The sequence below is a fragment of the Mesitornis unicolor genome, unplaced genomic scaffold, assembly GCF_000695765.1.
Source record: "Mesitornis unicolor isolate BGI_N332 unplaced genomic scaffold, ASM69576v1 scaffold16819, whole genome shotgun sequence".
In the NCBI taxonomy this organism is placed as follows: domain Eukaryota; kingdom Metazoa; phylum Chordata; class Aves; order Mesitornithiformes; family Mesitornithidae; genus Mesitornis; species Mesitornis unicolor.
In genome coordinates this window covers 42,940-55,466 of record NW_010208136.1, presented here as the reverse complement: position 1 = coordinate 55,466, position 12,527 = coordinate 42,940, and the positions used below count along the sequence as shown (strand labels likewise).

The following is a 12,527-nucleotide window of genomic DNA, read 5'->3' as shown; positions in this document are numbered from 1 at the left end:
TGATCCTTACAGAATGGCAGTTTTCTTGAAGAGAGGACTCTAAAATTCTGTTCCCGTAAACCAGGACACTAACCTACACTCCTCATGTGGGTGGGTAGTGTTCCTTCCTGACAGTGTTTAGATAAACCCTTGAGGTACCCTCCACCTTGGTTTTCCCTGTGTTCAGCACAGTAACTATAAATTATGAAAACTAAGAGCGCTGCCCTTCTGTCCTCACCTGTCTGTGAATCCTTGTTTCTGTCAGTTTCTTCAGGGATCCCAATGATTTCCTGTTCATTCTGCTCAGAAAGCGAAGCATCTTTAGGTTCAGGAGCTTCTGTCACATCATCGTAACCATCTTCCAGGGTATTTCCAGGCAGTGGAGAGACCTCTGGAACAGTGCAGGTATTAACTATTACACTTATCTTCCACTAGAGAGGGTAGTAGATGATAATTGAACAATAAGGGCCTGTAATACTGACATTATCATTATGGTATTGAACGATAAGAAACCAATAATCCTCCTGAGGACTCTAAAGACAAACAGTAATGCTCCAATAATTGTTATACATTGCTGTAACAAGTAGAAAGCAGAAATCAACATGGAGGAGGGTCAGGAGGGGGAAGACAATCTGGAGAAGGAGGCAGTTAGTGGGAGGGTTTATTTCGGAGTAGGCTTCCCGTCCTGGTTTTGGTGGCTAAACCATGTCAATCCTCCGTTGCACTTCATGATTGCATTATGACGAATTACTCCTTGTTCATCTCTGTCTAGCACTTACTTCCTTGTCTTTTCATTGCTTTAACCACATTCTGTTAAATTTCTCTGAAATGGTCTTGTTAAGTAGCCACTGTGGTTATTTGCATAGGGACATGTGGCTACAGACTTGGGCCTCATCTTTGGAGAAAATTACCTGGAGTTCTGCTTCTCTTCTACAGGCTGAACAACTCCAACTGCCTCAGCCTTTCCTCACAGGAGAGGTGTTCAATCCTAAACTAAAAGCTTTTAGCTTAATTTGAAATAATAAAAATCTTAATATAAGAAAAACAATAGAAAATAAAAATAAAGACATAGCAAAGCAGAGAGTTGGGGATACAGGCAGCTGAGGTCAAAAACTGCTCATGCCTTTGGCAGTTGATCTCTCTGAGACCAGGCAATAGCCAAGAGAGCTTTATTATAAGCTGCAGAAAAATGCAATTCTTCTCCAAACACTTGCTCTCCCTCAGCTTTTTCAAATTAAAAAAATCTCAGCATCTGGTGAACTGCATTTTCTTCAGGTCACTCAGATTAAAATTCCCTAGTTAACTCCAATGGTACACCAATGTTCTTTTTGGGGGTATCTTTTTCCTCTGTCTTAATTAATTTATCTCAGCAATGAAGCAATAGTTTACAAGCTGTTACAGTTGCAGTTTCTGGGAGAAGCAGTTGTCAAATTTTTGGAATCATGTGACTGGATCCTGTGACCACTAAACACTTATTTTCAACTTCTCATATAGTAGAGAAGACTAGCACTTGTATACAAGATTGTATGATACTCTCCCACCACAAGAGTTAAACCGATATCTTTTCTTCACGTCAGAATATCACTAGTGGAGATAAAGTGCAGCAAGAAAAAAGTTTTAATCACCAATAACGCTTTGGAAATAAAATGCTACTCTGATTTTGAGTCTCTTTCTTTGTTAGATCCTCATCTTCCATTACCTTGAGTTGCTCCAGGACCATTTTCTTCATCACTGTCCCCACTATAAAACTCTGCCTTTGTTTTTGAACTCCCTGGATAAGAATCTAGGCAAATGAAGAGGAGTGTGATATCAGATTAAACTCTCCTTAGCTGTTAAAACTGCATCATGATGAAAAGAGTAGGCTGCAGTAACAACACACAAGTCAAGCACATTCTTGGGCAGTCAGTGTTACCCCTACAAAAGTAATGGGCTTACACTGGAATAGTCTCATGGCTCATGGAGGGGACAAGCCATGAAGAAAAAAAAGCAGTTGACAGGAAGAAGCTGACAGAGCAATATAGCTGCTAGGAGGGTGATACATACTATTCCTTTAGTTGTTCCTGTTTTAAATAAATGCAGTGAAAACTTTTTTTTTTCTTTAGTTGGGATTTTTGTGGGGGGTTTTTTGTTGTTTTGGTTGTTTGTTTGTTTGAGCTATACTACTCTATGCTTTATGGCTGCAGAAGAACAGCACAAAATGAATTGTCCCTAGGAGAGGAATTTGACAGAGTCCTCTGGACTGGAAACCCCTCTCCTCAAATCTGGGAATTTTCAGTTGCCCAGTAGAATTGGGAGCTGCAGAGTTCCAGACTGGGATCTGGGCCACCAGAAGGAATTTTCCCTTGACAAGAGCAAGACACACAGACCTGAGAGGCCAGTCATGTCCTGCTTTTCTCGCATCAAGCTGTAGTCGATCTCTTCATAGAGAGCCTCAGAAAAGGGGTCATAGGACAGTCTGGAGCCTGAAAGTAAAAGGCAATGATCATTCACACAGTCTCTGCTCATACCCAGGCTGGGATCATGAAAAGAAAAAGTGACCTAAAGAGGTCTACATGGCCTGGTCGGTATCCAGAAACTCACCAAGAGGTGCTGACCGAGGATAAGCATTGCTGGAATCTTTCACTGCCATATAGTAAGTGAAAATCTCATTCTGGCACCGGATGCCATTCATCTCAATCACCCAACCCCCTGGCCTCCTCAGCCAACTGAATACTTGCCAGCCATGTCAATGAAGCATTTCATACCAATCATGAGGGACCCACCTCTCTGCCGCGCCCTGGCACTTCGGATCTGTCCAGCGAGAATGGTGAGGACCAGGCAGAGAAGGGCCCCCAGGATGATGCAGAGGATGACAGGTGTTGAAATTCTCGTAGTGTCTGTTGCAGGGCGACGGGGAGGATCTGAATGGAAATGAAGAAGCAACAGGTAGAGAATCAGGTGGCCCAAAGGGCTGCTCCTCTGTGCCCATGCTAGCAGGGTGAGGCAGGTCGCCTGCTGCCCAATTTTGGGTCCTGCTCAAGCAGCTAGAATTCAGCAGCTGGGGATAGTCCCACTCAGCTCTCTTTTGCAAAAGGCTGTGGGAGATGCTTTCTGATAAGCTGGAATCACAGAATCACAGAATCACAGAATGTTAGGGATTGGAAGGGACCTCAAAAGATCATCTAGTCCAATCCCCCTGCCGGAGCAGGAACACCTAGATGAGGTTGCACAGGAAGGCGTCCAGGCGGGTTTTGAATGTCTCCAGAGAAGGAGACTCCACAACCTCTCTGGGCAGCCTGGTCCAGTGCTCTGTCACCCTCACTGAGAAGAAGTTTCTTCTCAAATTTAAGTGGAACCTCCTGTGTTCCAGCTTGTGTCCATTACCCCTTGTCCTATCATTGTTTGTCACCGAGAAGAGCCTGGCTCCATCCTCGTGACACTCACCCTTTAAATATTTATAAACATGAATGAGGTCTCCCCTCAGTCTCCTCTTCTGCAAACTAAAGAGATCCAGCTCCCTCAGCCGCTCCTCATAAGGGAGATGCTCCACTCCCTTGATCATCTTTGTAGCCCCACGCTGGACTCTCTCCAGCAGTTCCCTGTCCTTCTTGAACTGAGGGGCCCAGAACTGGACGCAATATTCCAGATGCGGTCTCACCAGGGCAGAGTAGAGGGGGAGGAGAACCTCTCTCGACCTACTAACCACCTCCCTCCTGATACACCCCAGGATGCCATTGGCCTTCTTGGCCACAAGGGCACAGAATGTACTGCTAATTTACCTGCTATGCAGTATCAGGGACATTAAATCCTCATTTGGTGGGAGAATGAAAGGGGGAATAAGAAACATTTTACCTGCTCTAGTGGGTGATGCTGTTGTTTCTGTCACACCTGCAAAAGGAAGGTGAGTCCAGATTAAGGAGGAGGCAAGTGTGAAAAATAGGGAGAATATCTTCACATAATTTGTGAAGTTCCTGCTTCAAAATTATGAAGGGGTTAGTCGCAGGGATGTACGGCTGACATAAAGTTTCTTTATCCACCTCCTTCCCAGATTTGTGTAATAAATCAAGGGACCAGTCACTAACCAGAGCAATTCACAGCGGCATCTTCCTTGTGATCACAGTTTTTGCCAAGCAAAGGCTTGGCAGGACAGTCCCAAAGAGACAGCTCTGTTCCTTTACAGTGCACCTTCTCCAACCAGATGGGACCAGTCCCTTGCCCAAAGGCAGCTTCACTCAGAGCAGACACAGCAGATCCACAGCCCAGCTGCCTGCACACAACATTAGCGTCTGCCACATCCCAGGCATCGTCACAGACTGTTCCCCAAGAACCTTGGTGCCAAATCTCCACTCTGCCTGAACATCCATCCTCTCCTCCTATGACTCGTAACTTCTCCCTGTCTGCAAAACACAGAAACTTTCTGTATTGCTGAAACAGCAGGAAGGTCCATAGGGACCAATAAGGAGAAACAAAGAGATAGCGGTACCTGAACAACTTGTAGAGTTTGGACACTCAGCAAATGTGGCTGGAGATGTTGCCTCTTTTCTTCCTGCAGGATTTAAATAGTGAAGTAAATAATCTGATTATTCTCTGAAAAGAGTGAGGTAGTGTAAAATGCCTGAAAATTAATCCTCAAGTTAATTTTTTCCTATAATACATGTATGGCCTATTTAGTGCTTGGTGGATCATTGGCTATTGCTGTGAATTAAATAATCATCCTGATGAATGTGCTTGCTTACTTCTTGTGTGAGGCAACTGCAATCCCTTCCAGGAGATCTGAATGCCATCTAGAATTAATTGATATTACAGTGTGAACCCACAGGTAAGAAATACTGTCATAGAATCATAAAGGTTGGAAAAGACCTCTAAGATCATCAAGTCATAAGAGCAGGCATTAGAAATAGACCTTTAGAACTGAAGAATTCATACACTTGTCCATGGCTATGTGCATGTATGTCTGTACCTGTACATACACACCGATATACCTCCATACATGTAGAAACACACACATGCCTCTAGACTTCTTGAGAAGTCTGATCCTAATTCATATCTCACAGACTGACTGTGTATCATAGATTTTTGCTTATAAAAGTATGCAATGGCACCATCCTATCAGGGACTTCCCTGGGATTTCCACTGGGTAACTGCACTTGGTGACACTCATGTAATTTGAAGTCACTCATTTAAATCAGGAATATAGGCAAAGAAAAATGTTTGTGCCATTTGCATGAAACTAGAAATAATATATACCAGAAAACAAATGAACATGAGGTAATTACTGCAGTGTCCGTATATGTATGCATAGGTTTATGTATATGTCTGGAGGGTATTGTACAGATGGATTTCTACTTACCAGTGCAGGAAATGTGTGTCTCTTCTGCTCGGTTATCACATGACTGAGGGTCCCAGGGGTCTGACTGACAATGCCACAGAGAGCTGTGTTGCTCAGTGCACTCGATGTGGTCCAGCCATGTAGGGCCAGAACCTCTGCCGTATTTGAAGTCTGCTGCGATTTCTCCACCATCTCCGCAGTTCAGGTGTTTGCACACAGTTACTGCGGTGAGTTGAGACATGCTGTTAGAGCAAACGCTCCCCCATGTCCCGTTGTAGAAAACTTCTAGCCGCCCAGCACAGTCATTGCCATTCACCAGTCTCAGAGCCAGGAACTCTAAAAGTGAAGGCATAAAAAAGGAATTAGAAGGACCTGGTTCTGCTAGGAACTTTGCTGTGATCCAGAATCTGCTAACAATCTTATTCATCACTCCGAATGAGAAAATGCCAGAGGAAACCACTCCAAAAGTGACAAACACTTAAAACCAGAAATTGTACACTGATCCTCTCTGATTATCCAGCATTCATCAGCATCTTCATAAACGAACAACAGTGATGGCCACACCCCACAGCTGCAGGCATATTTATCTGGTATGTTGAAGCAGAGGTGATATGTGCTTGTTTGCAATAATGTCAGAGCCAGCTGGAATGGCTCCCCTGCAGAAGGACAGGGCACCCCTTCAGCCTTCAGTGACTGAAACCCTGCCAGTTACAGCCAATACATTGCACTTCTTGCCTCTGTGAAACACCTATTTAAGAAGTGTTTGAACATATATCCATTATAAACTCTACTATCCTCATAATAATAAAATACATTATAAACTCTACCCTTAGTCCTAGACAATATGTATTGACATTGTAACTGTGTGCACATGGAGTCAGTGAAATGCTACCTCTTGTTCTGGGAACCGCATTATAGGAGTTAGCATACCAACATATCAACATGTATGTATTACAAAATGCAGACCTTGTCCCTGCAAAACACATGAACAAGAACATAATTTATGAGGTAAAGTAGGATTACTGTCTTCTATTTACTTCATGTAAAGGCACTCATTTCATTTTTCTCTTCCAAAGACCCATCCATACTGTTCAAACAGTAGAGACCACTTTCTTATTTTTAACCAATAAATACAAATTGGAGAAGGGCCAGTAGCCATTTTTGCCATGTAGCTGTGGTTGCCTTGCCCTCAGTAGTTTTGAATCCTTTAACTTAAAATTCAGGACAGCTGTTCTAGGGCACAACCACAGTGACTGCTCTGCACTCACTTCAGTGGCACTTGGACACTCTCTGCACATGCAGCTTGTTCTAGAAGGCAGTAATTACTTTCTGCTCCTTTGTGGCTCTGACTCCAGAGTCCCAACAGCATCTCTCATCTCTTGAGATACTCATTGCCACAAACTCCATTTGATGCTTTTCTTTCCTGCATGTGTATATAACAATTTTTTATATATTGCTGCCTTCCTATAGTGGTCCTAAGGGCACGGCATGGACTGTCTTCTACTGATCAGCTCCAAAGCTTGTGGTGTTCCTCTTCCCACTCAAAATGAGGCATATTTCAGGTCATTTGATATGTGAGTTTGGTCAGTTGGCTGCAACCAGGGATGTGCCTACATCAAAATCCAGTAATGCCCAAGAAGGCCTGGGTTCTTGTTTATTGCATGGAGGTCCATGGTGTTTATCCAAACAATTTGTTCAGCTGAAATTTATGTCCACCCATTTTGCATACCTAAAACCTGTCTTTCTTGAGGTTTTTTTTTAATTTTGAAGTGCTTAATAGCAAATCCAGCACTAAGAGAGGTAATTAGTTCCCATAGCCCTTCACTTTAGTACTTCTGGAGTTGTTTCTCCAATCAATACATCATCAAGGTAGAGGAAAAGTTCTTTGGAATTCTGTTGCCTTGGATTTTGGTGGATGGCAGGTAGCAAGGGCTACCCTTGGGACAGCTGGTTCCAGGTGTACAGCACACCACTCAGGTGAAGGCAGACTGAAGCCTTGCTGTTTTGACCAGTGGAGTGTGAAAAAACCCCACATTTTCAGTATCAGTTATAGCATAAAACATGTATTCTTTACCTTCTAGATCATACAAGAGCTGAAATGTATCTGGAACTCAAAGGCAAAAGAGTTTCCACTTGGGAAATTTAACTTAACTTTATTTTTTAGCGCTTAACATAATCTTATTTATTGCTTTGGGTAATGAGGAAAAAAAGAGAAAACTATAACAATTAAAGGGAAGCACTGAGGGAAACACCTTTGATCCACTCCATTAGTCCTAACTTCCTCTGGTTTTCTTCCCAGTTCCTACAGTGAGGGCAGCAGTGCAGGAGATTGTGGGGTTTTTTTTCTGCTGCTCCTTGCTTCTTATTAATTTTCCTCTGCTTCAGCATGAATGCTCCACAGGCTACAGTTCCTCCAGGGGTTGTATTTGCTTCACTGTGAGTTCTCCAGTGGCTGTAGTCCCTTTAGGGTTTGTATTTGATTCAGTGTGACTGACCAACTGCTGTCGTTAGGCTGCAGTTCCTTTAGGGTTAGTACCTGCTCCAGTGTGGGTCTTTCACAGTCTGCAGTCCATTCTAAAGTGTATCTATCTGTTCCTGTGTGGCTTATCCACAGGCTGCAGTTCCTTTAGGGTTAGTACCTACTCCAGTGTGGGTCTTTCACAGCCTGCAGTCCCTTCTAAAGTATATCTATCTGTTTCTGTGTGGCTTATCCACAGGCTACAACCCTATCAGAGGCGTACCTCCTCTGGCATGGAAATAAGTGTCTCCAGCCATGACCCCAGCGGCGTCTTTTTCCACTTCTTCATTTCTCCTCTCTCTTGCAGCTGTCACTCTGTCTTAAATAAGCAGGAACAGATCCACCATATGTTCCTCTGATTGATTGATGCTTTGGTGCACAGTGGGTTGTTTCTGTTGGTTTCGAATCCAGCTGAAACTGACTCTAATGGGCACATGACAGCGGATGACCTCCTACACAAGGAACACCCACAGACCTTTGCTGAGGAAACTTTTTGTGGAAACCCTCCAATTTACCCCCCAAATATCCCACCCCAAAACACACTTTTTGTGTGTGTTAACACAAAACAAGGACTTCTGTAGACCCTTTGCATCTTGATGGGACCAAAGGGATGTGCTGACCAACTAACTATGCTTGTAGTCAAGAGAGAGCAAAAGGCTATCCAAGCAAGTCTCCACTATTCTCTGCTTCGTCTTCATGTAACCCTCCCCTTTCAAGCCACAGGGCCAGAAAAGGTTTCTCTGAACACACCTGAGCACAGGACTCCAGCATCCTCTTTGTGTTGGCAGTTGTGCTGGCCCCATGCACTAGAGGGACATGCCCAGAGATCGGACTCGGCCCCAGTGCAGTTCACATCATCCAGCCAGATCTGTCCTGAGCCTTCGCCATAATGAGCAGAGACAAATGCCTTGATGGCATGGCCACATCCCAGCTGTTTGCAAACAACATTAGCATCTGATAGATCCCAGTTATCATCGCAGATGGTGCCCCAGCTGCCATCATGATAAAGCTCTACTCTCCCAGCACAGTGCTTTGTTTCATTCACCAGTCTGATCTGTCTGCTACCTGCAGGAACAAAACATGCAATATAATGATAGTGCACAGGTCAGCGTAATGACTGTATGTTTAAACCGCTTTTAAGGTATCACCTGGCAGTGTTCAAGGCCAGGTTGGACAGGGCTCTGGGCAACGTGGTCTAGTGGGAGATGTCCCTTCCAACCCAAACTGTTCTGTGATTCTATGATTCTATGATGTTATATTCCAAATCTTCTGTTATGGTTTCTTGGGCAGAACTCCTGTGATGCTAAAACTGCAAAAAGGGAAAGGCCTCCTTCTGCATAAGGTAAATGTTTGAATAATTCCCGTGAGATGTTGCGAACAAGGAGTGTCTAGTCATATTAAGTATATGCAGAGATCACCTTATCTTAGAAAGCCTGAGAATCTGTTTTCTATCTAAACTAATTTAGTGAGACAGAGACAAAGACAGTTTCTGTTACAGATGGGTTACAAATTAAGAGAAGAGTAGAAACAGTTCTAATTTACTCTAGAAAGGCTGCAACTATCTATAAGTATGGAAATGTCACAAAATAAAACCTATTTAATTCCCAAGTGACAGTCAGAATGTGTGGCAGTCATGGCCATATTAGTGTTCTTATGACTTTTGTATTCTATTATTTCTTTTTGATTCTGTGAGATAAATTCTTTCAAGAATTCAGATGAAAAAAGCGTTATGTAAACTACCCTTGTTCCCTCAACTATCATTTGTCCCTGAAAGTATACAAGCAGTGTAAGGTGAGCTAGAGGCACCCTAGGAAGCATTCTGTTTCTTTTGCACAGTAACTCACCTGAGCAAATCACACCAACGTCTTCAGCAACTCCCGTTGGCAGTGTATGAGAATGGGAGGTGTTACAGAGCATTAGCTGAGTCTCATTTCCAGCACACTGGACACTTCTTAAGGCCACAAGACCCATGCCTCGCTCAGACCTTGGGAGGTAATAGGCTTTCTTGGCAGTTCCACACTGGAGCTGTCTGCATACCACATCAGCATCCTTAATGTCCCAGTCATCATCCAGGACTCTGCTCCACATGCCATGGAGAGAGATCTCAACTCGCCCATCACAGCGGCTCTCACCACCTGACAGTCTGAGTGATTCAGCAAGACCTGGGCTCAAGAGAGTTGGAAAATGTATTGAATAACATCTACTGCACTTATTGCAGTAGAAATAACATGCAGGCGAGAGATGGAAGACAAATTTCTATGTTGGTAAAGAAATAATTCTCACCACTGGTTAAGGAGACAGCCTCTGTTAAGTCTTTCTTTGCTTTCATGCACACAAGTATCTGTAATAGGAAGTGAGAGAGGCTTCCCCAGCTTAAAGACTAGATCCTGTGAAGAGCCAGGCACATCTGAACAATGTGAATCCCTCTACTAAATGAACTTTTTTGCTGAAATCAAGGTTGGAGGAAGTGAAACGGGAAAGGAAAGGGTGTTAAAGACAGGCCAACATTCAAGACTCACTTGGAAGAGTGAGATCACCAATGCTGCTTTGGTCTGAAGTTGCACTACTCATAAAAGGCCACCCCTGACTTACCTGAACAAATAACAGTGGCTGCTTCTCTGGCTGAACAGGTTGGATTGCCCAAAGTCACTTGAGCACAATTCCACAGGCAGGACTCTGTCCCTTCGCAGCGAAAAGCATCTCTCCATACAGGCCCATTCCCATCCACAAAACGGTCTCCTGTCTGGATTGACTTTGCATAGCCACAGTTCAGTTGATGACAGAGAACGCTGGCAGCTTGCAAATTCCAGTGGGAACGGCAGAGTCTTCCCCAGGTGTCTCCGTGGCGGATCTCCACTCTGCCAGAGCATGTGGTGCCGTTCACCAACCTGCCCCCTGGGCACCCTGCATGTAAGAGAAAGAGAGTATTGAGATGTCATGTTTGCTACTGCTCATGGGCATGTCCCAAAAGTGACTAGGAAATGAGATTGAGTTTTCCTTAGCATTAGGTAGCAAAAATGACTCCACTGAGCCACTGGAACTTCCATATTCATAACTAGACTTCTGTCCACTCTGTTTAACTAAGAAGAATGATTAGAAGTCAGGATTTGGTCCCCTTTGCAATTTTTAAACTCAGGGCACTAGGTTTCAGGGCTCTGGGTGAACCAGTAGACCTTAATTGTCCTGACCAGCCTCAGGTAGGGATTCCAGCTATGCAACCTCAGGCTACTGGTTCAAGACCTCAGTTAAACCTGGACCTTCAGTCATTAACCAGTGTAACTGTCCAGTCTTGTCTTCTGCTGTCTGTAGTCCTGACTGAGAGCCCTGACTGTACTCTCTAGGTGGACCCTACATCTCACTGATTACTTTGCCTTGTCTGGCACTGTCCACAGACCTTGTTATCAGTACCTTTCTCCATCCTCTGTGCAGATGCTTTGGATTGTCCCTTGATGGGTAAGGACACTGCCTGTTTTGGCCTCACCCTCTGCCCCCAGCTCATCCTACCTTGTGGAGCAGCCCTGTTCTTGGTGTTTCCTGACACTAGGAGCATTTCACAGAGAGTAGCCTTGTGGTACAAGTGAAGCCTCAAATCCTGGAAATGCCTATAGCAGCAAACAAAAGACAGAGCTTGGCTCCACAGACACCTTCTGGATTTTGGGTCCATATTCTTCCTCAAAAAAGGAGTTTTTCAGTTCTCTTTTTAGACCTTTCTGTTGCTCACCTGAGCATACCACATGAGCGTCTTTTCCAGCAGGGCATTCATCATGACCTATTCCACTCACAGGAGAGTGTCCGAGGTGTGAGCCATTCTTCATGCAGCTGAATGTGCCATTCCAGACAGATCCATTTCCTTTCCCGAAGGATTGTCCACTTGGTATCCATAGGGCAACTCCACAGTCCAGCTGCTGGCAGAGGGCATTGGCAGCTGGTAGATCCCACAGGTAGTCACAGAGTGTTCCCCAGGTGCCTCCGTGAAGGAGCTCTACTCTCCCCGAACATGTGGTACTGCCATTTGCCAGCCTGTACCCACCATAGCCTGCAGGAAGAATAAGGGAACTTAGAAGTTACTTTTTTTTTAATGTGTTATTGCATTGAAATTTGTAAGAGAGATCTAGCTGCAAGGTGCTAGCTGCAAGGAACTAGCACTCACTATATCTCAGGTTACTGGGAAGCATGTTAGACCAGGATGCTCATAAGCCAGTTTTAGAAAAAAAAGTCTTTACTGTCAGTGTTGTAGCCTGCACTACATGACTAAAAGTCTTTTGACTCTTTAAGTTCAGTCTCTCTTCCTCTCCTCTGCTCTCTCCTACCCCCATAATACTGCTGCTACCTTGCAATATCTTTTCTTGCAGAGGCAGTTCCAGCATTGCCTTGTATTTGGAGCATGTGAGTAACTCAGAGTAGGAACTACTAGTAGCACTGTCTCAGTGTTGGTCATCTCACGCTACCCAGTTAGCAGCAACTGTAGTGTGCAATTCTCAGCTTTCATCCATGCCACAGCATAAGGCTCTGAACGCAGCATATAGACTCAAGGTGTGATAGGGGAAGCACCCAAGAACCTTGAGACCAAGCTCTGAACTGTGGGCTGACAGGAAGAAGACATATAGGACACATGTAAATTACATCCATCAGTCCAAAGTCTCACCTGAGCATACAATAGTGGCATCATGAGAGCATGTCTTACTACGGTGCATCATCCTGGGACAGTGTGCGAGGTGAGTC

General features: G+C 44.3%; 1 protein-coding gene across 1 annotated transcript in view; it reads right to left on the bottom strand.

Moving 5' to 3' along the window:
- Positions 1-4,035: 4,035 nt before the first annotated feature.
- LOC104546887 (scavenger receptor cysteine-rich type 1 protein M130-like) overlaps positions 4,036-12,527 on the bottom strand; it is a gene marked incomplete at its 5' end in the record, with an annotated part of 10,948 nt that continues 2,456 nt past the window's right edge. The window contains 6 exons of the mRNA XM_010192392.1: positions 4,036-4,355; positions 5,309-5,623; positions 8,556-8,870; positions 9,650-9,967; positions 10,398-10,709; positions 11,310-11,407. Of these exons, the coding sequence (XP_010190694.1) occupies positions 4,036-4,355; positions 5,309-5,623; positions 8,556-8,870; positions 9,650-9,967; positions 10,398-10,709; positions 11,310-11,407 (1,678 nt within the window). The remainder of the gene's footprint in view (positions 4,356-5,308; positions 5,624-8,555; positions 8,871-9,649; positions 9,968-10,397; positions 10,710-11,309; positions 11,408-12,527) is intronic.